The sequence below is a fragment of the Coregonus lavaretus genome, assembly GCF_964263955.1.
Source record: "Coregonus lavaretus genome assembly, chromosome: 20".
Classification (NCBI taxonomy): domain Eukaryota; kingdom Metazoa; phylum Chordata; class Actinopteri; order Salmoniformes; family Salmonidae; genus Coregonus; species Coregonus lavaretus.
Window position 1 is genome coordinate 10,569,857 of NC_140007.1, and position 27,309 is coordinate 10,597,165.

General features: G+C 43.9%; 1 protein-coding gene across 1 annotated transcript; it reads left to right on the forward strand.

The window, feature by feature from the left end:
* On the forward strand, positions 1-26,497 carry LOC311147347 (uncharacterized protein; the record flags this gene model as incomplete). Its single annotated transcript, XM_084184033.1, is given in 54 exon segments — positions 1-94; positions 3,093-3,298; positions 6,762-6,779; positions 7,187-7,219; positions 8,131-8,163; positions 8,371-8,424; positions 9,009-9,110; positions 9,603-9,680; positions 10,432-10,476; positions 10,806-10,859; positions 11,474-11,527; positions 12,050-12,103; positions 12,358-12,411; positions 12,608-12,661; positions 12,781-12,825; positions 12,945-12,998; positions 13,493-13,537; positions 13,795-13,848; positions 14,271-14,369; positions 14,491-14,535; positions 14,671-14,769; positions 14,937-14,990; positions 15,113-15,220; positions 15,350-15,403; positions 15,729-15,827; positions 15,974-16,027; positions 16,236-16,334; positions 16,522-16,575; positions 16,774-16,827; positions 17,151-17,204; positions 17,324-17,377; positions 17,607-17,651; positions 17,808-17,906; positions 18,081-18,188; positions 18,312-18,365; positions 18,505-18,558; positions 18,700-18,753; positions 19,244-19,297; positions 19,405-19,512; positions 19,705-19,758; positions 19,876-19,929; positions 20,215-20,376; positions 21,101-21,208; positions 21,851-21,958; positions 22,515-22,568; positions 22,692-22,799; positions 22,919-22,972; positions 23,099-23,206; positions 23,348-23,401; positions 24,832-24,939; positions 25,032-25,320; positions 25,455-25,642; positions 25,942-26,178; positions 26,351-26,497. Coding segments are annotated over 54 exon segments (4,467 nt in total).
* Positions 26,498-27,309: the final 812 nt, after the last annotated feature.

The following is a 27,309-nucleotide window of genomic DNA, read 5'->3' on the forward strand; positions in this document are numbered from 1 at the left end:
ATGTTCAGCTTTGTGGATTCACGGACTGTTCTGCTACTTGTAGCATCCCAAGTTGTTTTACTATCCATTGTCAGATGCCAGGAAGAGGATGACCGTAAGTTACATCATTCTGTTGAATTATATTTAGCAAAAGTTTGTATTCTTCTGATGATGCCATTTTATCAACTCATATTTTACTTTCTGCGCGTCTGTGGCACTACCTTGGCATTTAAAGTTTGTAGTTTCTGCGCAATTCTCACCTTCACAACGAATATGCATATCATAAGATATGAGAATGGGATGTGATTTTGTGAACCACTTGGGTACATTGGCATTGATGGAGGGCACAAACACATACCAATATATCTGTCGTTCATTGGAGGAATTGCACAATTATGAATTAGAATTCTTGCAGATACAATTCAGAGATTAAATGTTAATTATCTGGACTGTTAAACTGTACATGATATCAACTTAAGAAATTACTATTTAACTATTTAAATAATGGTATTGAATTGAACATTAACATCCTAATACTGGTTTGATATTGGCATAGTTAATTACTACATTTTGGTTACATTGTAAGTGTTTGCAAATATATGGGGCCTATGAAAGAGTTGACCTTCCTTTTGGGAGGATAGGTGAGGATATCAAGGCACATCTGTGTGGGATGGAGAACCAGGTGAACAAGTGTCCGTTTGTTTCACTCCTGGATACTCACTGTGGATCCTGTCGCTCTCTCTAGTTGTGGTGCCAGTATTTAACAACACAAAACCATTTGGTGGAGACAACAGAGGAGACACAGTGGCTCACTTGAGATGCTTTGGCAGTTCAAGAGCTTTTTAGGCAATTTAGAAAACCTTTGGCATTTACTTTGGCATTTACTCCCCTGAGAAAACATTCTGATTTCAAAAGAATAGTTATATTGTTTAAGGTGACTATTTGTTAGACTAGTGGGATTAAAAGTGTAATTGTTTGGTGCTGTGGCAGAAATAGTTGAAATAATTAATTATATTCATAATTTAAAAAGACAGGGTCAGACACAGCTTGACCCCAGACTAGAAGGCTCAAAGGGTAGCAGGAAGTGAATGGCAGTTGGTCACTCAATAAAAGAGAGGAAGGGATATTTTATCAAGAAACTATGAAACAGGATACTACTGTATGTTGCTGGAGAAATGGGCTACACCACATTATGCAATGTGTAATGTACCATGTGTTGCTTTACATTCCCCATATTCATGGACTTGTGCTACATAGCCTAACATTTTTCATCCATTTCTCCTTAAGTACTCCAAAGAATAGCTTTTAGGGGCCACATGCCCAGTGTGCTAGTAGTTTTAAGCATTTAGTAAGGAGTTAGGGATTGTGCTTCCATATATATATTGCCACAATGGCATGTTGTGGAACAATATGCCACCAACCAACCCCACCTTATGTGGGGAAAGCTTAAATGGTTTACTAATTTGTTATATAGTATAGGTTGGTAGCAGGTAAGTGCTAACAACCACTTTCACAAAAAATGCAACAAAAACAAATAGCTATATTTAGCCTAGTAGCCCAACATTAGAACCTATGCATGAAAGCTACCCATTCTCAATTCTCCAATGTGTTTGAACTGGCGCTTGACACAGCTATGAGATCCAGATGGAGAATTTTAGAAGGACCCCCTGTTTACTTAAGGCAGCGGCTTGTCAATTGGGCACAGTCTCCCAGTGTGAGGGATTCATTCATACAGGTCCACTGGTCACCAGGGAGCGCAGTAGGCCTACAGGTTAAATATACACACCCCACCACTTGAAATACCTACTTCTACTGTAAATGCTAAATGTACTCTTTGTTGTTTGCATGGAAGCTGCCTCAGAATCGTCCTGCATCTGTTTACTGTAATCTGAATGGATACTTTTGTTGCTTTTACTTCCTTTGGAGTTACTGAATATAGCAGTTTGGGTGCAGGATAAATCAACCTGGATGAGGCTTGTTGAGCTGTGCTGCTTTATGAAAATAAACAATTAGATCTTGTGAGACTGCTGCCCTCAGGTAAAATCAATGTTCTGAATCAGCACCCACCCAGACCAGTGCCTTGAAAGATCCAGTCTGCCATGCTGCCAATCCATGTTGTATCGTTTTGAGATTAGTCTATTAGGTCTAATACCTGGATATGATGGACATATTGATGCCATACATTTGTATAAATTATGCTGATATGCTTGTCTTTAATATGGTTGATAATTAATGCTTTCGTGTGATGCTGGACATCTCTGCTCTTCTTTGATAAGGTCACTCCTACTTACTTTTAACGGTTCCTAAACTCAGATCGGATCATGGCAAAAAGTGTTTTAGCTACTCGGCACCGTGGTCTTGGAATTCTCTCCAGACCAGCTTGAAACTCCAGGATTTTGTTTCCTTGGAGGAGTTTAAAAGTTTGTTTGACTCACATGTTCCTGAGGAATCTGATTTTTCATTGGTACATGTGAGTGATTTTTTATCTCTGACGCTTGTATGTTTCTGTAATTGAAATGTATTTGTGTCTACGTCAAAACATATATACTTTTTATGGTGTATCTATGTAACTTGTTACAGTATGTCTGATTTTTGTCTCAAATATTGTTCCCCCTGCTGCTGTCTTGGTTGGACCAGGTTTCTCTTGAAAAATATATGATTTATCTCAAAGAGACTAACCTGGATAAATAAAGGTTACATAAAAACATTTTTTGTGAAACCTGTTGATTGTCCCCCATTGGGGGTGGAGACTCCCCCAACCTGTGGGTGAAGTCATGTGTGTGAGTGTTGTGATGCTGTGCATGTGGTATAAATGAGGCCTAATGCTAAGCTGATAACTTCTGTCTCTCCCCCCTCCTCCTCCCACCTTCACCCCTGTCTACCTTCTGACCCCATCCCTCTCCTCCACCCCATCTTGCACTCAATGCCCACCCGACCCTGCCATTTTCATACCCATGCGCCCCCCTCACCTATACACTATGATCACTGTCATGCCCTCTTTGACACCCACCCATCCCTATTTACCCCTCTCCTGCCACTTCCCCCATCCACCACCACCCTCCAACCCATCTCTACCCCCTGCCCTCTGTACCACCCCCTGACGGTGGCCACAGAGGCAGGCGGCTGCATTCAGGATGCCCGTCGCTATAACGACAAGGATGTGTGGAGGCCGGAGCCGTGTCGTATCTGTGTGTGTGACAGCGGGTCAGTTCTGTGTGATGAGATCATCTGCGAGGAGATCAGAGAGTGTGCCAACCCCATCATCCAACCTAGAGAGTGCTGCCCCATCTGCCCTGCTGACGCCAGCGGCCCCACTGGTTGTAATTTATTTATTCACACAATCATAAATAAATTACTGCGCCCTTTTAACATGCCAACACTTTTGAATTGGGAACTAAATGGTAGTTCATATGTTAACTGGGGTTAACAGGTCCCCAGTGGCTTATTGTACTGTTCATGACTTTGGTGTGCAGACATGAGTCTGGACAGGAGTCAGGACAGATTTTGTGGCTCATAAATTGGTATTAAAGGGATTTATAAGTAGCTAGGTGTGATGTTCCCTATTCAAAAGTGTTACCTTTTCCCCTGCTTGTTTTGGGTTGGAGACAAGACCTGCAACATCCTCTGGATTATCCCTCTCTATGGATGTTCACTTCATGAGGAGTTTAATCCTACAGTTGTGGCATCTGGCTTCCACTTAAAACAACAAGGGTCAATATTGAAAACGAGACACTTCTAAGTTTGCTTTAACTAGTGGATAGTGGCTAAGAAGCTATCCTGAGCAGCCAATCACTGTGTCATTTTGTCCAATGGAAGCTATTTTCCCACCACATCAAAGCGATCCTATTGGGTGAAATAAGACAATGATTGACAAGACATGATAGTCCCACCCACTTTGGGGTTCTGAAGTCTCATTTCCTCCATCACTGTGTAATAATTAACATTTTGACTGCTTTTCCTTCTTTTTCATCATGTACTCCCATCATGTATGGTTATGATCCTATTTCCAGTGACATACACATGTGGGAGTCATTATTGTACTTCACTTTACCAGACTTGAACCAACCTACACTCTTAGAAAAAATGATTATTCGGCTGTCCCCATAGGATAACCCCTTTTGGTTCCAGGTAGAACCCTCTGTGGGAAGGGTTCTACATGGAACCCAAAAGGGTTTTACCTGGAACCAAAAGGGTTCTACAAAGGATTCTCCTATGGGGACAGCTGAAGAACCCTTTTAGGTTCTAGATAGCAGCTTTCTTTCTAAGAGTGTACTCCCAGGCTCAACACAAAGTAGACAACATAAGCAAAGAGAAGAGAGGCAAACATATGATAATATAGAGTGCAAATGTAATATTACTGTCAAGATTCAAATATATATTCACTTTGAACATAGGACAGTCATATTTGCTCATCAAACAACACAAATAAACCAAAGCTGCTTTCACATTTCAATCATTGTCCATGTTATATACAGTACCAGACAAAAGTTTGGACACACCTACTCTTTCCAGTGTTTTTCTTTATTTTTACTATTTTCTACATTGTAGAATAATAATGAAGACATCAAAACTATGAAATAACACATATGGAATCATGGGGCGGCAGGTAGCTTAGTGGTTAAGAGCGTTGTGGCAGTAACCGAAAGGTCGCTGGTTCTAATCCCCGAAACCTAGGTGAAAAGTCTGTCGATGTGCCCTTGAGCAAGGCACTTAACCCTAATTGCTCCTGTAAGTCGCTCTGGATAAGAGAGTCTGCTAAATGACTAAAATGTAAATGTAGTAACCAAAAAAGTGTTAAACAAATCAAAATATATTTGAGATTCTTCAAAGTAGACACCCTTTGCCTTGATTACAGCTTTGCACACTCCTGGCATTCTCTCAACCAACTTCACCTGGAATGCTTTTCCAACAGTCTTGAAGGAGTTCCCACATATGCTGACCACTTGTTGGCTGCTTTTCCTTCACTCTGCGGTCCAACTCATCCCAAACCATCTCAATTGGGTGGAGGTCGGGTGATTGTGGCGGCCAGGTCATCTGATGCAGCACTCCATCACTCTCCTTGGTCAAATAGCCCTTACACAGCTTGGAGGTGTGTTGGGTCATTGTCCTGTTGAAAAACAAATGATAGTCCCACTAAGCACAAACTAGATGGGATGGCGTATCGCTGCAGAATGCTATGGTAGCCATGCTGGTTAAGTGTGCTTGAATTCTAAATAAATCACAGACAGTGTCACCAGCAAAGCACCCCCACACCATCACACCTCCTCCTCCATGCTTCACGGTGGGAACCACACATGCGGAGATCATCCGTTCACCTACTCTGCGTCTCACAAAGACACGGTGGTTGGAACCAAAAATCTCCAATTTGGACTCAGACCAAAGGACAGATTTCCACCGGTCTAATGTCCATTGCTCGTGTTTCTTGGCCCAACTAGTCTCTTCTTCTGATTGGTGTCCTTTAGTAGTGGTTTCTTTGCAGTAATTTGACCATGAAGGCCTGATTCACGTAGTCTCCTCTGAACAGTTGATGTTGAGATGTGTCTGTTACTTGAACTCTGTGAAGCATTTATTTGGGCTGCAATCTGAGGTGCAGTTAACTCGAATGAACTTATCCTCTGCAGCAGAGGTAACTCTGGGTCTTCCTTTCCTGTGGCGGTCCTCATGAGAGCCAGTTTCTTCATAGCGCTTGATGGTTTTTGCTACCGCACTTGAAAAAACGTTTAAAGTTCTTGACATTTTCCATATTGACTGACCTTCATGTCTTAAAGTAATGAAGGACTGTTGTTTCTCTTTGCTTATTTGAGCTGTTCTTGCCATAATATGGACTTGGTCTTTTACCAAATAGGGCTATCTTCTGTATACCACCCCTACCTTGTCACAACACAACTGATTGGCTCAAACGCATGAAGAAGGAAATAAATTCCACAAATTAACTTTTAACAAGGCACACCTGTTAATTGAAATGCATTCCAGGTGACTACCTCATGAAGCTGTTTGAGAGAATGAGTGTGCAAAGCTGTCATCAAGTCAAAGCGTGGCTACTTTGAAGAATCTCAAATCTCAAATATATTTTGATTTGTTTAACACTTTTTTTTGGTTACTACATGATTCCATATGTGTTATTTCATAGTTTTGATGTCTTCACTATTATTCTACAATGTAGAAAATAGTAAAAATAATGAAAAACCCTGGAACGAGTAGGTGTGTCTAAACTTTTGATTGGTACTGTATATTCTGAAACATAACATTTTCATGCATTTTGAAAAATGTAGTAGTGTCTTTAAAAACTAAACATTTCGATGCGTCATGTTTTTTCTGTTAAGTAGCCTAAACTTTAATGACTTTTGAGGAGATATACATTTTAGTTCTAATAATCTATCATAATAACCATGTAATGTGCTATTTCATAACATGATACGCTCCTCCCTAAAGCCATTTATTCAATGTGTTCTGTAGTTGGCTCCAGAATATGCTATATTGACACAGAGGATTTGATCCAAACATCTGTCCCACCCCCATGCTTTGCTTGCTTTTGGCCCCATCCCCTCAACATGGAACTATAGCTAACCCTCAAACCCACTCTGGATGGGTTGTCGGGGTCTTGGAGTTTGGAGTTTGGAGTATGGTCTTTGGCTTCCATTGGTTTCCACAGGTGTTCCTTTTATTCTGGAGTGTTCAACCTCTGGAGATTTGGCCCCCACACAGCTATCATCAGTCTGAAGTTCAACTTTTAATGTTATTTTCTTTCTCTCGTCCTCTTCACCCCGTATGCAACATCAGAGGCGGCGATTGGTGCTAAGGTGAGACCATGGGAAACGATGATATGACGTACCACCCTGAAAGCTGTTGTGAAGGAATAACAATGACTGTGCAAAATACAAGGATATTTTCTGTTGTTGGATGAACAATGTGTCATTTAGACAATATTTATCAGACTGTATCACCCACGTGATCATCTAAACACTGTATATAATCATCCACACACTCAGGCTCCAAAATACTTTAGACTTACATGATGTGAATATTATGTGTCTTTATACTGACAAAGTCTTCATTAAGACCAAAGACTTTCATTAAGACCACTGACCACCATTAAGACCACTGACCACCATTAAGACCACTGACCACCATTAAGACCACTGACCACCATTAAGACCACTGACCACCATTAAGACCACTGACCACTGACTTTCATTTATTCTATTAGGGCCAGAAAGGGGAACCAGGCGAGATTGCAGATGTAAGTATGCACACTCAGATTTACTGTATAGTCAAATAATTGCGCTAGTATTCAGGGGACACAAGGGGTTTATTATCTCATGTACTAATTTCTTCTCAGTCTTATTCAAGCATACAGTAAATTATAAGCTGCTGTATGCAAGGGCATGCACTATAGCTCACGCTCACTCAGAAAGAGATCAGAAGATTTGTTTGTCCATCAAATCAGAGTGACATAGGGATTTTTGGTCAATGAAGGCACTGAAGCTCCTTTTTAGGTACCCAAGCATGCCATTGCCAAGCATTAGTGAACAAGAGACTATGGCACGTCTACTTAGAATGATAACACTATAACACGTTTTTACAATAGCCTCACTTAGAACTCACATACATGCAGTATAGCTATCTAAGTCAGTCTTAAGTCAGTATCAGGGTTGACTCTACTCAGCATTTTTCGTCTTCTTCTTCTGGGGAATCACATGATTCCAAAAGAGCCAAAGCCTCCAGTTGATAAGTGATTAGCTACCATGCTTTGAACCTGGTGGTTTTAGACATCGATTTTTTTTGTGCCTTCACTGACAACATGGAAGGAAGCCTACATTCCTAGGACATAATGGACCCAAACCAATCCTCTCACATTCATTTAGTAACTTTTTTATTCACTGGTATGCTAGGCTTCTTGGAAAATGAACAAACCCTGACAAGCAGAATATGTTTTTTCAGCTAAAGTAACTGTCAATAGACTTCCTGGTAAAGTCTAGTTTGTGCTATTTGTCCATGGCCATGTCCTGGAATGTACTTCCCCAGCATCTTAGCTATTCAAATCAGTGCAACCCTACACCGTAGCAAAGACATCAGGCCTTTGAAAAGACTACTTTCTTCCCAATAAGCATTGAGAACTGAACAAGCTCTCCTTTCTGTTCTGTTGTCCAGGTTGTAGGACCAAATGGACCAGCAGGCCCTATGGTAAACATATTCTCAAATATTTACTTGCTCATTTGTTTTATGAATTATAATGACAGAAATTCCATGAGATATTATTTGTGGTGTATATCTTGCCTTGCAGAATATCTTTGATGAATTCTGATGTGCATCTTGCCCCAGAACATTATCCTTGATGAAGTACTCTGTTTGTCAAGCATCTTGCTCATCCTAATATGTTTGTTTGTGCAGGGCCCCTTAGGCGAGCAGGGACCACGTGGAGAAGCCGGAGCTAAGGGTGATAAGGTAAGACAGTAAATCCCAGTCACCTTTGTGCAGGTGATGCTAAGGAATATGTCTGTGGTATGGACTGAAATAAAGGGCTAACCATTCAACATCTGTAATTGCTGCCTAGTTTATCATGTATGAGACTTTGAATTTAGATCCACGATAGTAAGGTATACAGTATATGCGGCCTTATTGTGGAAAACCTCCCCCAAATGGAGAAGACTCAACTTTATAAAGACTAAAATAGTACTATAAGATTCTAACAAAATAGTGGCAAGCTCCCTGAAGCACCTTAATACGTTCTGTGCAGTTATTCTACCACAAGCCAGGCAAGTTATGCAGCAAATTGAAAGGTTAATTGATGTATTACAGTTGAATGATTGGTTAATTGGTTGATTGTTTGGGTGATGGACTGATTTGTTGATTGATTGATTGCGAACAGAATTACATTCAGTAATACAGTCTCCTAAGGCAAACAACACCATCAAAGCCATGCAACAATATCAATCACTCACCTTTCCCAATAAAAGTTGATAATACTGAACATGTTTATGTATTGAACCCAATGTTGAATGTGTTTGTCCCTCTCTCCTTTTCCCTAGGGAAATGTTGGCCCCAGAGGCAGAGATGGCGAGCCTGGCACCCCTGGGAACCCCGGACCCCCTGGCCCTCCCGGACCTAACGGACCCCCAGGTCTTGGTGGGGTAAGTGGTAGAAAACAGAGGACAGGACAGTAGAGTAGATGAGAGAGGATGTCACCGCCACACATAATCTCTGTTTATGTCTTCGTGGTGCAGAGAAGCACTCCCTGTTGATGCACTAGCAGTACAGTATCGGTATATTATCATTGTCAGATGTGTGTGTGTATGTGTACTCGCACACACACACCTGTGTGACAGAGACTAAGCCATAAGCCTATTTGTTAGTTAGTAGAATAAGAATAGAGAGAGAAGGACGGATGACACATTGGTAAGCTACTGTACCACAGTCAATATCACCAATGTAATCCCTTCTGACAACTGCTAAGTAAATGTCCCACCATATTCTTTGTTTCCTCGGAGCAGTGGGGAGGTCATATATCCTGTATAGCAGAAATAAAACCTGTGAAAGCTTTGGTGGACACCAGGGGGCAGTGCATCTACTGTAGATGCTATCAATTCACTAACAACTTCTCTTTACCCGTGTTGTTTCTGCAGAACTTTGCTGCTCAGATGGCTGGTGGATTCGATGAGAAAGCTGGAGGCGCACAGATGGGAGTGATGCAAGGACCTATGGTAAGAGGACAAGAGATGCTACTGTAACGTTACATGAACTTAACAGAATCCAGAGGGTTAAAAAAGACTCAAATGAATGAATGAAACAAATGAAATCATAGTGTTAAGCTAAAGAGATAGGTATATGGTAAATAATGTAGGGCGGTAGTAGCATGCTGTGTTACAGACTTGAAGATAGTATTGAAGCCAGACTGCCACCTTGTGCTGGAAATGAACCACTGGATGGAACATACTGTAGTATAGATTGTGCTGGCATACCAAATTGATAGCTCATGCTGTCCTGTTGGTATGGAATATGAGATCTATTATAACGACAGTCAGTAACAAAGATATAGAAATTATCATGAAATATATCTTATTTATGGACTATGAATTTACATATCTATGGATACGCCCTTCAGCATTTGGAAGCATATGACCCCTCCCCCAATTCCCAAATAAGAGTCAACCTACAGTCTATTATGCTATCGGACAACCCATTGACATATACTGTATTTATTTATTTTCATTCTTTTTTTTTCATACCACCAGATAACCAAGGCCTGAAACCTTGATCACAATTCTAACTAATTATAGGGCAACATCATAAGACACACAGGCCACGTTATTTGAATACAATGGGATGTCTGACAATTCAAGTGTTTTTTCCTAAGACATGACTAAATAGAAATACCCTAACAGTCTTTGAGCTATGAATTGATATCAATATTATACATTTCCTCTCATTATGTCTCTCCCTCTTCCCCTGTAGGGCCCTATGGGTCCCCGTGGTCCACCTGGCCCTTCTGGAGCCCCTGTAAGTATACACACCTTCATTACTGTGGGCTGGACACCTCTCTAAGCCCTAGTAATAACCACAACAGAAGGAGAATGTTGTCTAATAGCTACTGTCTATTAATAGCTAATAGCTACTGACATTGTGTCATGTCTATGTACATAAGACAGTGCTGTAGAATAGTGTTTGACCCTTTGACCTTCTGTATAGAACGGATAAACCAGATTAATTTATGGTCTACCTGTATCCTAATATACTATGTGGATCCCGAATGTGGACACCCTACGCCTATAGAAATATGCAGACTATTAGGATGTCTTTGACTTAAAGTTCCTTCTAATCATTTCCAGGGCCCACAAGGTTTCCAAGGTAACCCCGGAGAGACTGGAGAGCCAGGCCCAGCTGTGAGTATCCAAAACTATCCCAGGGTGCACCACACATCTCTGTGCCACAACGCCAACATAGAAATATTATGCGTAGAGCTTAGCAACAGCACCAGAGCATTCTAGCATTAGCTATCTAGGAAGCAGTGTTCGATTGAGGGAGAATTGAGAGAAATTAGCGTTTATTGTGAAAGTGTCTCATAAACCCACTCAACCCAGTTCAACCTCTAACCCCTGACCTGTATAAGTGGATGGAATGTCTATCCATGTGAGAATCACATGGAGCTCCGTCCCCCTCAGAGCTCAAGTGAAAATCACCAACATCATTACCCATCATTAAAATCAAACCACTAGCAACAGGAAAATGCCCCCTTCCTCTACATGCTGTGAATGTCAGATATAAATAGACAGGAATAGACAGGGTTCCCTTTTTAAACATGACTGCCTGCTACATAACATTTTCATTAGAGTTGGCAGTGAGAATTCAAAGGTTATAGGCACTGAAAACATGAAGTGAATGCAGAATTGCATTGTTTAATTTTAGTTAACTGTAGGAAGGTAGCTTCTTACACTAGTCTGTTCACACTAATTAGGCCTACACATCAATGACAACAAGCCCTCTCTCCTTATGACAGGGTGCACTGGGACCCCAAGGACCCCCTGGACCTTCTGGCAAACCAGGAAGTGATGTAAGTATTGTCATCTTCATCAACAAAGCCAGAACCATGCCAGGCTTCAACCAGATCCATGGCTCAGGTTGTCAAAGCCATGCACAAGTAGAGCACAAGCACTATCAGATATAGAGATCTGAATATGCTTTTTTTACTTCAACTTCCTCATATGTAAATAGAGAGCACCTGGCCAAACTATCACTACCTTATTGACTTAGTCAGGCCATACTCCAGTACCCCTAGGACCATCATGAAGAGTGGACCTTGTTTCTTCCCCACTGTTTAAAAACACAAGCATGATCCTCTTTGACACAGTGTCGCCGAAGCAGTCCACAAAGCAACCCACTTACCTACCATTTATAACACAATTGATTCATTGAATGTCCCTTTAGCAAATCCTAAACTCCTAGCCATTTACAGTCCCCCCCCCCCCCCCCCCCAACATACTGTACACAAACATGTCCACCAGAGGGCATTCACCTTCTCTATTCAGTTGATAAACTCCTGATTTGAATCAAATCTCCCTTTCTTTATTTCTAGGGTGATGCTGGCAAACCTGGAAAGGCTGGTGAACGTGGACCTGCAGGACCTCAGGTAAACCCTGACAGATTAGACTACAGTAGAAAAAAATACAGAAATCCATGTCCACAACATTAGAGCACATTGCCATGGATAACTGTTCTCTTATGTCCTACAGACTAAGTTTTTATCATCAATTGCATTTGTTACATCTTACTATATACTGATCAATTCAATATTCCATATCGTAAGCTAGGAGTTCCTTTTACAGATGAATCCCACACAGAATCCTTCAGTATCCAATTTCCTCATTTATCACTTTATTTCAGGGAGCTCGTGGATTCCCCGGAACTCCTGGTCTTCCCGGAATCAAAGGACACAGAGTGGGTGCTTCATCATGCTTCATTTATAATCACATCTCCATCAGAAAGGATATTATGATGTTACACGTCCAACATGATTAGCAACATAATAGATTAGCTAATTAGTGTTCATTAAATCAGTCTAATGGGGCTGATGTAGGACTAATCCGTCCTGATGAAGTGACTCCCTGCTGTCTGTCTGTCTGTCTGTGTGTAGGGTCATCCAGGTCTTGATGGAGCTAAGGGAGAGGGTGGTGCTGCTGGAGCAAAGGTAAGACTTCGGCCAAGATCTTCTATTCAACAAATCTTAAGAGTTTCTATTTCTGTGTCTATTTGTCTGACTATCTGACTGTCTGATTGGCTAACTGACTGACTGTCCCCTCTCTATAGGGTGAGGGTGGTGCTCCCGGAGAGAACGGCGCCCCTGGACCAATGGTAAGAGAGCGTCACACATGTGTATTACCTGAATATTATGAGTATAAAGCTTTTACTCTCCTCCTGTAACTTTTACTTGAATGTGACCAAGCTGAGTTTTCATCACTTGTCTCCTGTAGGGACCACGTGGTCTGCCTGGCGAGAGAGGCCGTCCCGGACCTTCTGGCTCTGCTGTGAGTAATTACACAGACATTTACCTTTAACACTCTCTGATTAAACCATACACTCCTGAACAATACACAACCCCAGGTTAGTAATACACCAAAGCTGAATGATATGCCATATCGATTCAACCGTTTATGTCCCCAATCCCAATCAATCCTAACCAGACCCAATCATATTCTGTACACTCACATACCAGACAATCCCAGCCTAGTGTTTGGGACTTTCTCTTTGGTTAATGTTGCCACCCGATAAAGACCTTCTCAATCTGGCTGTGTAGCAAAATCAATTACAGTCAAAATTACAATTATGATAAGCCTGCCTAACTGTCGTCTCGTAAAGCCAACCAACCCTGTGGGGTGTTTTAAACCGGAATATTGAAACATTGTGGGAGGCAACCCGTATGTCTAGAGAGACTATCTCAATGTTGTAAATGAGTCCATCCATAAACACCCCACAGTACCTACCATCATCATAATGTCTCCCATGTCTGCTCTCTCCTCAGGGTGCCCGTGGTAATGATGGCTTGCCTGGCCCTGCTGGTCCTCCTGTACGTATGAGCTCCTCATATTGGTTCCTCACTGTTTCAAAGACATATAGCTTTTATTATTGTTGTACAAGATACTGAAATGCAGAAATCAATAATACACTTCTCTTATTACAGCACAATCACAATTGTGAATATTTTCTAATAGATTTGGACCGCCTTGACTGTTTCTCCCAGTCCATGTTGTATTTGTGTGATAATAACAAAACCAGGAATTAGTGGGTTTGTGAACTCTGACATTTGAACTGTGATTCCTACAGGGGGCTGTTGGACCTGCTGGAGCACCCGGTTTCCCTGGATCCCCTGGTTCCAAGGTTTGTACTATTTACAATTACAGTATGTACAATTTGGAAATTCTTCATTTCTTTCTCCCATGCATCATGTCAGTCATGAACCCAATCGAAGCCTGTTGGTGTGATAAAGGGTGTGTCTGTTGAATTTCCACCAATCATGGAGGTCAGACACTTCATTTCACTAGATCACGAGTGATAAACTCTGACGAGATGATCAATAATGATAAGCTGCAATGAGATGAGATTCTCACAGTCACGCTACCTCAAGGACACAGAAGAGTCACTTTGAACTGTCACAGTATGTCGGTCTATCACATCTCTGGGAGACAATGAGCACCAATCCCCATACCATTTGACTTCATCACCGAGTGCAGTTTGAAGAACAGTTACACAGAGAAGCAACAGCAGTCCTAATTGTCCTGTGAATCGCTTCCATTCTACAGGGAGAAGCTGGCCCCACTGGTGCCCGTGGAGCTGAGGGCGCACAGGGACCCCGCGGAGAGGCTGGCACACCCGGATCTCCTGGACCCGCTGGCGCCTCTGTACGTAACATCCAGGCTCTGTGTGATACAGTCTGAAGTGGATTATCTCATACTGACTATCTCTCATAATTAAATCGATGCATTGTTTTCGTCTCTTCACTTTGCTCCTCTGTTCCTTTAGGGCAACCCTGGTACTGATGGTATCCCTGGAGCTAAAGGATCAGCTGTAAGTATACTCTTACACTATATGGTTTAGAAAGTACCCTCTACACTCTTTCTATACTCAGCATGAAATAACAGTGCTCTTGGACATCATTATCAGTCTACTACTCAATCAGTAACACTCAGTTGTGTTCTGTAGGGCGCTTCTGGTATTGCTGGTGCACCTGGTTTCCCAGGACCCCGTGGCCCCCCCGGACCTCAGGGAGCAACAGGACCTCTTGGGCCCAAGGGACAGTCGGTAGGTCCCCCATGTTCACCCCAAAACCTGGACACCCTAATATTATGTTGGTGGTGCTTATTGGTTTTTCTTAGGGGGAAACCCATGTGCTGGGAGTCATGTCATTCCTATTTCAACTGTACTGAGTGATTTCTAGAATGATGACTTTGCCCCTGTGTTTGTTGTAGGGAGACCCCGGTATTCCTGGTTTCAAAGGAGAGGCTGGACCCAAGGGAGAGCTTGTGAGTTCTGTTTTGATGGGTCATATAATATCATAACTACACATGGACATTTTCACTCAACTGAGTTGGACTTGGAAGTATGTTTGGGATTAATCAGGCATCTTCTTGGTCACCCCCTGTAGGGCCCTGCTGGTCCCCAAGGCGGCCCTGGCCCCGCTGGAGAGGAGGGCAAGAGAGGAGCAAGAGGAGAGCCCGGTGCTGCTGGACCACTTGGACCTCCTGGCGAGAGAGTAAGGATCTGAACCATCACAGATCTGGCGACAGTTTGTTTTGTTTTTGTTCTGTGTCATTAGGTCATATCAGTTCTTCCCATATCCTATTCCTCATCATGGAAATCTTCTCTCTGTCCTTGTTTCTAGGGAGCTCCCGGTAACCGTGGTTTCCCAGGTCAGGATGGTCTTGCTGGTGCTAAGGTGGGTCTTACAATGCTGATTTGACACTTTTACAGTTCTCAATGCCACATCTCACCTGATAGACAGGAATGGACAAGAGTAGTTGCAAAATCACTATAACAACTAATTATACTAAATTAGTCCCTAACTGTAAGAAGATGTTCATGTAGAACCCTGAGTAGTTAAAAAATAAAATAAAAGCAGTTATATTTACTACTGGTGCCAGCAATACCTTTACTTTTTTATCAGCTATAATTAATACAATAGCTAATCACAGTTCATAAACAATGTTGTTTAAATGTGAGTGATAAAAGCAAATACTAATCTCTCTCCTCTTCCTCCTCAGGGAGCCCCTGGTGACCGTGGTGTTCCCGGCGTGGGTGGGCCTAAGGGAGGCACTGGTGATCCCGGCCGCACAGGAGAGCCTGGTCTTCCCGGAGCCAGAGTAAGTAGTAGTACCCCTGGTCTCCACCACCACCACCACCAGCAGCCAGAACAGTCATTGACAAGAGCTGTGACTCATCATTGCTTTAAATTGGTATCCATCTTCATGTATAATGTTGACACTGTCATTGTGTGTGATGCTCACAGGGTCTCACCGGTCGCCCCGGAGATGCTGGTCCTCAAGGCAAAGTTGGTCCTGGTGTAAGTATGCCTCTTTTACCGTCTAGCACCGTCTAGTATTCCACTCTTACCAAACATTTACCAGACAATTAACCAAGATTTGGTGCAGTAATACAGAGTTTTGCTTTCCAAACCCATGAGATGCACAAGATCTCACTGGAGATTCCATGTACTAGATCTCCAGTGATGCTGACTTGCTCTTCTCTCCTCTGTGTGTGGTACTGTGTAGGGTGCTGCTGGTGAGGATGGTCGCCCCGGCCCACCTGGTCCTCAGGGAGCACGCGGCCAGCCTGGTGTGATGGGATTCCCCGGACCAAAGGGAGCCAATGTAAGTGTCACAGGGGTTTCCAATAAAGTTTTGATACCCAGAGGGACGATTTGCCTCCGGCACTAGATACAGACAGTATCTGACAGACACATACAGTACAGTAGCTGCATGGAAACGTCCCATTTAAGTCCCCTTGCACGTCTTTGCTTCTTCTCTGTGACTGACCAGTGTGTATTTTTTTCAACAGGGTGAGCCTGGCAAGGCAGGAGAGAAGGGTCTTGTGGGTCGTCAAGGTCTGATAGTAAGTTGATCAACTTTTCAGATTAACTTGCTGTAACCCTTGGTCTTAGCAAAGTTGAGTTCACATTTGTGCAATTTTGGTATTTTACCCCCATAATGTTTCAAGAAATGACAAAGTGGAGGACCGGACATCGATCCAAGTCTTTCCTTTGAAGTGGTGGTTCATGATGAACTGATACATTTTTCTCTCTCTGAACAGGGTCTGGCTGGTAAAGATGGTGAGACTGGCGTTGCTGGACCTCCCGGCCCTGCTGTAAGTGTTCACCCTCTGACAGACGTTGTAAAAGACAACACAGCAATATACAACTGCTTCTTAAGGAGTGAAACTGCACCTCATAGTAATATCATCTATTTATGTGGTGCACCTATAACAAAATAACTGTAGCCATAGTATTTGTAATAGCTAGCATCTCTCTTTGAGCACTTGAGGATGCGATGGCATTCCCAAACTTCCACACAGCTCCACAGGGTGCGGTTGCTGTCTACCTGTGTTGATCACCTGTGTTGATTACCTGTGTTTGCCGAGTTGATTACCTGTGTCAATCACGTAATCACCTGTGTTTGCTTTCATCCTAGGGACCTGCTGGAGAGAGAGGAGAGCAAGGAGCTGCTGGACCATCTGGCTTCCAGGTGAGTTCACCTTACTTTTCTGGATTGGCTAGAACATGAATGATTCTATTCAGAACATCTTGATGTCTATTTTTGATGATGTCATAGGAAGTCACTGATTGTCCTGTGTTGTTGTGCAGGGTCTGCCTGGACCTGCTGGCCCCCCAGGAGAGGGAGGCAAGCCTGGTGATGCGGTGAGTGTCCACTGTCACAGCAACACACCAGGCCTGTCCAGGTTCCTGATTTATTGATCACATTAGGAACATCTAACCCTGCTACTCACATCACATTTGTCATCACACACCTCAGGCCTGTATCCTGATCAAGTAATTCTAGCAAACACAAGCACTTGCTGTATTCTCAAGGTATTATTTATCTACTGTAAAAGTATGCAGCTACAATGTCTCTATCCTCTCTCTGTAGGGTGTTCCTGGAGAGGCTGGTGCTGCTGGTGCTACTGGACCTAGAGTGAGTTTTCATTTCTACAATAAGTCTGATTTAGATGTTTTCCTCACTTACTGTCATAATCATGTAGTTAGCCACCACCATCTGCTTGTCAAACCTTTATGTCTGTAGTTCTTCCTGTTTCTGCCTCTCACTTCCTGTCTCTCTGTTCCCTGATAGGGCGAGCGTGGTTTCCCTGGTGAGAGGGGCGGTGCTGGACCTCATGGTCTGCAGGGACCTCGTGGACTTCCTGGAACTCCCGGAACCGATGGACCCAAGGTTAGGAGCCACTCCCCTCAGCCAACCTTGTCTTCAATAAGAGTTTACGTTGTTATTGGATACTGAGTCCTGAGCCCCTATAGTCAGGCAATCACAGTGCCACTACTGAAGAGAGAAACATCAGAAACAGTGTGATCGGCCATCTTCTAACTCCATGTTCCTCCTCTCTGACAGGGAGCCATTGGGCCAGCTGGTGGTGCTGGAGCTCAGGGACCCCCCGGCCTGCAGGGTATGCCAGGAGAGAGAGGAGCTGGTGGTATCCTCGGAGCCAAAGGTGACAGAGTGAGTAACAACCCTCAAAAATATCTAATCATTGTTGTAGAAAACTAGACGGTGGATTGCAAGGTTATATCATGATGTCTGATAGATACATACTAAGATGTCATGGTTTTCTGTGTCTTACAGGGTGACAACGGTGAGAAAGGACCTGAGGGCGCTCCTGGAAAGGATGGTTCTAGAGTGAGTACTGAGCAGAAATAGAGAAAATAGCCACACTCTCCTGTGGCAACTCTGATCCAATGACCCAATGGAAATACAATGATCCAATGACCAAGTGTGGTTGATAATAACTCCATCTTTCTTCTCTCCTCCCACTTAGGGTTTGACTGGTCCCATTGGTCCTCCTGGCCCAGCTGGTCCCAACGGCGTAAAGGTAGGAATTACCATACTGATCAAATAACCTGTTATTATGTCTATGGTCTAATATTCATTTAACAGATGGTTGTAATGTAGTAATGCTGGTAAATGTGTGTACAGTACGGGTTTGTCACTCTCCTCTCTCCTTCCCTCTCAGGGTGAGGGTGGACCTTCTGGCCCAACTGGTGCTGCTGGTGCTCGTGGTGCTCCTGTAAGTTGGGTCTCTCCGCCTCCGGTGTCATATCGTCCGTTTTTTTTATTTGTATTAAATCAGCCACGTTGTCAACCTGCTCCGGTTTGAAATGTACAAAGTGCTAACTCACTTCCCTCCAGTACAGAGAGCAGGAAGAAGCTAGAGAGGAACCAGACCCTGTCGTGAAACAATGTAGAGCTCTACCGATCAAAATATTAGATCACTTAGTCAAAGTCAGACATTTTGATGTCAAGATATTGTTCATATTGATTCCAAGACCACTCACTATCCAAGTTGCCCGGCCTACACAGTTATAGTAAAGGAAATTCCAAGTACACTAAATTCCTAAGAATATATTTCATTCTAAAAGGTTTGACCTCTGATGAGTACAGCCTCCTCCACATTCAATCACTGCACCTGCAACATGACGGACAGGGCCACATACATCTACAGTTAGAAAATCTTTCTCTGTGGTACCTGTTTTGAGTCCGCCTCTCTCTTCCTGTAGGGTGACCGTGGTGAGGGTGGTCCTCCCGGGCCTGCTGGCTTCGCTGGGCCTCCTGTGAGTAGAACCACAGCAATCACATCAGTTTCAATGAAAACATTAATATAATCCATATAAAATGTTGAATCTTTATTGACCTGTATCTTCCATCCACCAACCTCCAGGGTGCAGATGGTCAGCCTGGAGCCAAGGGAGAGTTGGGCGAGGCTGGACAGAAGGGAGATGGTGGTGCCCCTGGACCTCAGGGACCCTCTGGGGCCCCTGGACCTGTGGTAGGTACCCCTCGAAATGCACTTTGAGATACCAAATACCTGTATGTCCCAGAGACAGATGTCTTATGGCCCAAGACATTGCCATTCGTAGTATAAGAAATTGAGAGTATTTGAGAACAAAATTGATGCACTTCTTATTTAATTGTTCTTGTTTCTTTGTCTAATTGTGTTTATCACTGCTTTTTATTCCAGGGACCCACTGGTGTTTTTGGACCTAAAGGAGCTCGTGGTGCCCAGGGTGCCGCTGTAAGTCAACAGTTCCAATGATAAGAGATTATTACCCAATAGTAAGTGAAAATATAAAATGCTATGTTCTGTAATTGCTTTCATTGAAATATTGTCTTGTCCCTTTCTTGTTGGTAGGGTGCTACTGGTTTCCCTGGTGCTGCTGGAAGAGTTGGATCTCCCGGTCCCAACGTGAGTATCACATCATCACAAGTATCCATAGACAATGGTGGTCCTCTGTAGCTCAGCTGGTAGAGCACAGCGCTTGTAACGCCAAGGTAGTGGGTTCGATCCCCGGGACCACCCATACACAAAAATGTATGCACGCATGACTGTAAGTCGCTTTGGATAAAAGCGTCTGCTAAATGGCATATTATTATTATTTATTATTACAATAGAAAGTTACCTTTTCATTCAGATTACCTGTGTATAACTGTGTGATTGAAAAATGCTGCATCTCTCTGTTCCCTCTCTCAGGGTAACCCTGGTGCTGCTGGCCCCGCTGGTCCTGCTGGTAAAGACGGTCCTAAGGGAGTTCGCGGTGATGCTGGCACCCCAGGAAGACAGGGAGACGCTGGGCTGCGTGGAGCTGCTGGAGCCCCTGGGGAGAAGGGAGATGCTGGAGAGGATGGTCCCCTTGTGAGTCTTACCCATCCACTCTTAAATTAGCTAAATTATATCTCACAGAGAAAATGCCACCCAGCCTCTTAAAGTAACTGTCCGGTTCTAGATTTCTATGAAATATGACCTTTAATTAATTACAATGAGTGAAATGCTTAATAAAAAATGTTTGGAAGGAAAAGTATGAAAAAAAGCAGCTTTTCTTGGAATGGTGTGGGCGTGCCCCAACAACAGAATGGTGTGGGCGTGCCCCAACAACAGAATGGTGTGGGCGTATACCAGTCATAAAAAATATTCATGCGAGTAGACCGCTGATTGGCCAGCTCAGCCAAAGAGGCATTCTCTATGAGGAAATAGCAAGCATTTTTAAAATGGTCTGTTTAAGATACAAGTTTGAGGTGGGATTTTAAGTGTTTTTTCTCCAATTTATGCTTTGGCCACAAATACGAGTATAAGACGAGTCAACAACATTATTTGGGTATGAGTTAACCGAATATCAACTTTTAAAAGTGAGATTTTCACTGGACAGTTACTTTCAGCTTAATGGATGTACCTTGTAGGCCTAGTAACACCAACTCAGCCACCTTGATTGTCTATCACTTCATTTCAAATGTGCTTGACTTTCTAGAACTGGAGTTATGAACTGAATGAGCTAAACCTGGAGTTATGAACTCATTGAGCTAGAGCTGGAGTTGTGAAGTCAATGTAGTAAACTTTTACCTATTGTCTCCTCCATCTCTAGGGTCTTGATGGTCCTCCAGGTCCCAATGGTTTGGCTGGGTCTCGTGGTATTGTTGGTCTGCCTGGGCAGCGTGGAGAGAGGGGCTTCCCTGGCCTTCCTGGACCTTCTGTGAGTATCTCACCCCTGATAGTACTATGATTAGTGAGTAAAAATTGTCACAGTATTTTCAGGTGAGTGTTATGGAACCATTGCCCTTACTGGTCCACTTGTAAGTTGAGCTCTCTTTATAAGCTAAAATACCTATTAATATTAATGAAAATTGGCCTGAGAACCTTTTAGGTCCAGGCTCATATAACTCCCACTAGTCCTGCACCATTGATCGGTAACTACGCAACATATTTACTCTAATATCATATCTGGGATGCCTGTAGTGATTGCCTGTGTAATATCATGGAGTCCTGATATCCACATACATTCATAATGACAGATCTATATCCAGACTTCTTTCTCCTTAAATCTGTCACAAAGAAGTCGATCACTCAGTGACCAATTGGCTGTAACTGAGATGCATTCAGAACTAAATGTCCATCATACTACTTCCTACTGTTTTTCTTACCACATAGGGGCTTTTAGACAGTTGCTGATGTCCTACTTAGCATGCAAATTAATAATGAAGTCCATGAGTCCATTGACTAGTCAGTCAAATATTACATTGTTGCAGTTATAGACATGAGATATAATTGGACTGTGGTGACGTCTGACACTTACTCCTTGATGTTGAGTCTGATGTCCATGTTCTGTGTGTCCCAGGGAGAGCCTGGTAAGCAGGGAGCTTCTGGTGCTAGTGGTGACCGTGGACCCCCTGGCCCTGTGGGACCCCCTGGACTGTCTGGACCTGCAGGAGAGCCCGGAAGAGAGGTCAGAACTAAACCACAACAGCACAGACCACAACAACAACATAAACCACAACATAAATAAACCACAACAACAAATATAGGCCATTGTAGTTGCATGCAGCAATTACAGAGGTATAGGCCATAGCGACGCTATAGTGCCACCTGCTGGCCAATATAATTACACCTCTGCAAGAACCATAGCAACGACAACAGCAACAAACAACATTAACAAAAATATCAATAATATCAATAATCACCACACAACCAACAGCAACCTCCCAAAACAAGAACACCCCTCCCCCCCACACTCACAATAATCACAAAACAGGAACAGAAACAATGACCACAGCACTAACAGCAACAACTGTCACAACAACAACCACAACCACAACCAACAACAACAGAAGACACACACACAACCCCCATAGCCAATCACAAACAGCAGGAACCACAACCATCTGCATTTCTACAGCACCATTAACCCATGGATCCCAAACATTGTGGTGCTTTGGCAAATTCTTCATGACTGGAAGCAATACATTTCAATTAATGATTAAATCTCTGTCTCTACCTTACAGGGCAACGCTGGATCTGATGGACCCCCTGGCAGAGATGGATCCACTGGAGTCAAGGTGAGATGCCTGCATTATACACCAATCAAACCAATCAGTCCAAACCAATCAATCCAATTGATGGATAAGATATCAAATGCTCTTGGATGTCCTTATATCCTATGATCTTCTCTCCACCTGTAGGGTGAGCGTGGTAACACTGGTCCTGCTGGTGCTCCTGGTGCCCCTGGCGCTCCCGGTGCCCCCGGCCCTGTCGGCCCCCTGGGCAAGCAGGGAGACAGAGGAGAGGGAGTGAGTACCCATACAAAACTACACACAATATGAATGAGATAAATGATGGTGTTTTGTATTTCATACTAGTTTGGTTGTTGTTAGCCTGTCTAATGGAAGAACCTCACTCTTGTTTTTAGGGTGCTCAAGGACCTGCTGGACCCGCTGGACCAGCTGGCGCTAGAGGAATGGCTGTGAGTGTCAACATCCCTCATTTTGAAACACACCATTCTCTAATAAACTATTCCTACTGTAGCTGCACCTGCATTTGCACACAATGTTTCTGCTGAGTTCATTGACACTCTCTGCCTCTACATCAGGGACCCCAAGGACCCCGTGGAGACAAGGGAGAGGCTGGCGAGACAGGAGAGAGGGGACAGAAGGGACACCGTGGCTTCACCGGTCTGCAGGGTCTTCCCGGACCTCCCGTAAGTCACCCAAGTCCTCTGGCCACACTGCACCTTTAGTCATTATACTTCTCCATCTTCATAGAACTGTATTCATGACACTTCTGCATGTGGAATAAGTTCTGTTCCCTGACTTCCAGTTGTCTTTGTCTAAACTAACAGGGCTCCGCTGGAGACCAGGGAGCTGCTGGACCTGCCGGACCTAGTGGGGCTAAAGTGAGTTTAGACGAGAGAAGAGAAGGACAGAACACTTCTCTAATCCCTCCAGACTATGATAAGACAAATGGACTACTCCTATACACTAGTTATCCCTTGCTATGATAATGAGGGCCAAAGGCTAGTCTTTTTATAATCCTACAACACCATGATAAGGTAGAGGATGGGAATGGACACTGTGTTTTAATTAGTCTGTCCTGTGATAACAGGGAAGGCTAATGCTTTTGTGATTACCACGTTGTGGTAGAGAGGAAGACGGACAGGAGAGGCTACCACTTAAAAAATAACCCAGAAAGATTAATTACATGATAAAGAGGAGGGAAAGGATGTGAATAATTATCACCCATAGAGAGATACACTATATATACAAAAGTATGTGGACACCCCTTCAAATTAGTCGATTCGGCTATTTCAGCCACACCCGTTGCTGACAGGTGTATAAAATCGAGCACACAGCCATGCAATCTCCATAGACAAACATTGGCAATAGAATGGCCTTACTGAAGAGCTCAGTGACTTTCAACGTGGTACCGTCATAGGATGCCACCTTTCCAACAAGTCAGTTCGTCAAATTTCTGCCCTGGTCAACTGTAAGTGCTGTTATTGTGAAGTGGAAGCATCTAGGAGCAACAACGGCTCAGCCGCGAAGTGGTAGGCCACACAAGCTCACAGAATGGGACCGCTGAAGCGCGTAATGCGTAAAAATCGTCTGTCCTCGGTTGCAACACTCACTACCGAGTTCCAAACTGCCTCTGGAAGCAACGTCAGCACAATAACTGTTCGTCGAGAGCTTAATGAAATGGATTTCTATGGCCGAGCAGCCTTTCCTGTTTCAGCATGACAATGCCCCCGTGCATAAAGCGAGGTCCATACAGAAATGTTTTGTCAAGATCGGTGTGGAAGAACTTGACTGGCCTGCACAGAGCCCTGACCTCAACCCCATCGAACACCTTTGGGATGAATTGGAACGCCGATTGCGAGCCAGGCCTAATCGCCCAACATCAGTGCACGACCTCACTAATGCTCTTGTGGCTGAATGGAAGCAAGTCCCCGCAGCAATAGTCCAACATCTAGTGGAAAGCCTTCCCAGAAGAGTGGAGGCTAGTATAGCAGCAAAGGGGGGACCAACTCCATATTAAATGGCCATGATTTTGGAATGAGATGTTCGACAAGCAGGTGTCCACATACTTTTGGTAATGTAGTATAGCTGCTATATTTGTAATGTCCGATAAGCAGGTTGTTTTTTAATTAAAGAGTGTACACTCACTCATAGTCAAGAATAACTGTTGGACAATTGAACATGAACAATGTTACATCCGGTAAAAGTTTCAAACTAACTGTGACTCCAGCCACTCTACAAAGACACTCCCATTCATACATGCTATGCTAGCATCCATGTGTTTGAGCCGTGACTAACCCCATCTCCTCAGGGACCACCTGGCCCAGTCGGTCCCGCTGGTAAGGATGGATCGAACGGTACCCCTGGACCCCTCGGACCCCCTGGACCTCGTGGTCGTTCTGGAGAGGCTGGTCCTGCTGTGAGTAACCCTTGTCATAACATATAGCAGCAAATATGTTAAAGTCTTCATGTTGTCCCACCTTGTAACAATCGTCTCCTCTTCTCCTTCAGGGTCCTCCTGGTAACCCCGGACCCCCTGGTCCTCCTGGTCCTCCTGGCCCTGGCATCGACATGTCTGCCTTTGCTGGCCTGTCTCAGCCTGAGAAGTCTCCGGATCCCCTGAGGTACATGAGGGCTGATGAGGCGTCCAGCTCCCTGAGGCAGCACGACGTGGAGGTCGACTCCACACTCAAGTCCCTCAACTACCAAATCGAGAACCTGCGCAGCCCCGACGGTAGCCAGAAGAACCCTGCCCGCACCTGCAGAGACCTCAAACTGTCCAACCCCGAGTGGAAGAGCGGTGAGTGGGGGAATGGTTAGAGGAGAGGGAGAAGAGAGAGAGTGAATGGAAAGGAAAGAACATGTGTATAACATGATCAGTCCAAACCATGGTAGGGTTTGAACCATTTGTCCTCTGCCCCTCTCGTTCTCCAGGCAACTACTGGGTGGATCCTAACATTGGCAGCACAGCTGACGCCATCAAGGTCTTCTGCAACATGGAGACTGGCGAGACCTGTGTGTACCCCAGCATAGCCAACGTACCACACAAGAACTGGTGGACAAGCAAGAGCAAGGACCGCAAACACATCTGGTTCGGAGAGACCATGAATGGAGGATTCCACGTGAGTCTCTTCTTCACATGAATAATCATTTCACTGGCACGTTTGAGTGAAATATGGCTACTCCTTGAATAGGAGAACTTCCTTTCCAGGGTTACCCTGATCATCAAGTAAAGCACTTCCTCTCAGTGTTTCCTTTTATGAATTACAGACTGAACATATATTTCAGCCTTCCAGACAAGTTATAGACATCACATAAAATAATACCATCCATAAACCTGTGTGTGACCTCCATGTTTGTTACTGCCCCCTTCCTCACCACGTGTCGCATTTAACCCTAAGCTCTTCGGCTCCCTCTACAGTTCAGCTACGCTGAGGACGGTACCAACGCCGCCAGTATCCAGCTGACCTTCTTGAGGCTGCTGTCCACGGAAGCGTCTCAGAACCTCACCTACCACTGCAAGGACAGCGTGGCTTACATGGACGCATCCACCGGCAACCTGAAGAAGGCTCTGCTGCTCCAGGGCTCCAACGACGTGGAGATCAGAGCCGAGGGCAACAGCCGCTTCACCTACAGCGTTGTGGAGGACGGCTGCAAGGTGAGAGGGATAGGCACTGTAAAGTAGGGACAGGGAGAATATGGACATGGTAAAGTAGGACCTATTGGGGAAGGCACACTACAGTTACACAGTCTAAAAACAGTGTTTTTTCTGTCATTGTAGCCTATGGGAATGTACAGTGTTTCAACACATCTTTGTTGTCGTCCCACAGAAACACACAGGCCAGTGGGGCAAGACTGTTTTCGAGTACAAAACACAGAAGACCTCCCGTCTGCCCATCGTGGACATTGCTCCCCTGGACATCGGAGGAGTGGACCAGGAGTTTGGTGTGGACGTGGGCGCAGTCTGCTTCTTGTAAAGTGGACTAAACAAGACGACAAAAAAACTAAAACATTAAAGAAATAACTATGAAACAATACACACTCCCCAAAAAAGGACCGGAACTAAAAAATAAAATAATGTATACTTTCTCTCACAAAGAAGTGCTCTCCAAGTTGTACTCCCTGGATGCTAGCACTGAAGGACACCAGCAATATCCGTATGTAATTCCAGCGTTCCCCAGTCGTGTTTCCCATGGCCCACAGTTGGTGGGAATGAGTTGAGCCAAAAGGAAAAGGGACCAAGCCAAGGGACGAGTAATGGAGAAACAGAAACATGACTCGATGTCACTTATTTATTGTCTCAACTTTAAAGGGCCATAGATGAGGTACAGTAGGACTGGGGGGGCTTCACCATAAGAACAACACAAGCCCCTCCCACTACAGAACACCTAGAACCTCCCACTCCCTCTCCGACCTAGCTACAAATACGCCATTTTGAATCAATGTAGACCAAAACATATTTTCAGTAATTATAAGGTGCTCCAAAAGATTTTTACCATGAAAACCAGGAGCAAAACTTTTACTGTGTATTATAAATCCTTGGTTCTATTGTTGTAAAAGTCTGTGTTTATAAACTACCAGATGATTTTATATATATTCCCACAGTATGTGTGTACATGTCTACATGCACACCAACACTTTTTGGAAAGTGAGGTTTCATTTGGGATGCATTTTTCATTGTCCTTTACCCCTTGATTGCCCATTAGTGGAAAATGTCTTACTCAGTTCTCAAACAACCAAAATGTTCTAATAAAATTGGGGGAAATAAATCAGTTTTGTTGTAGTCATC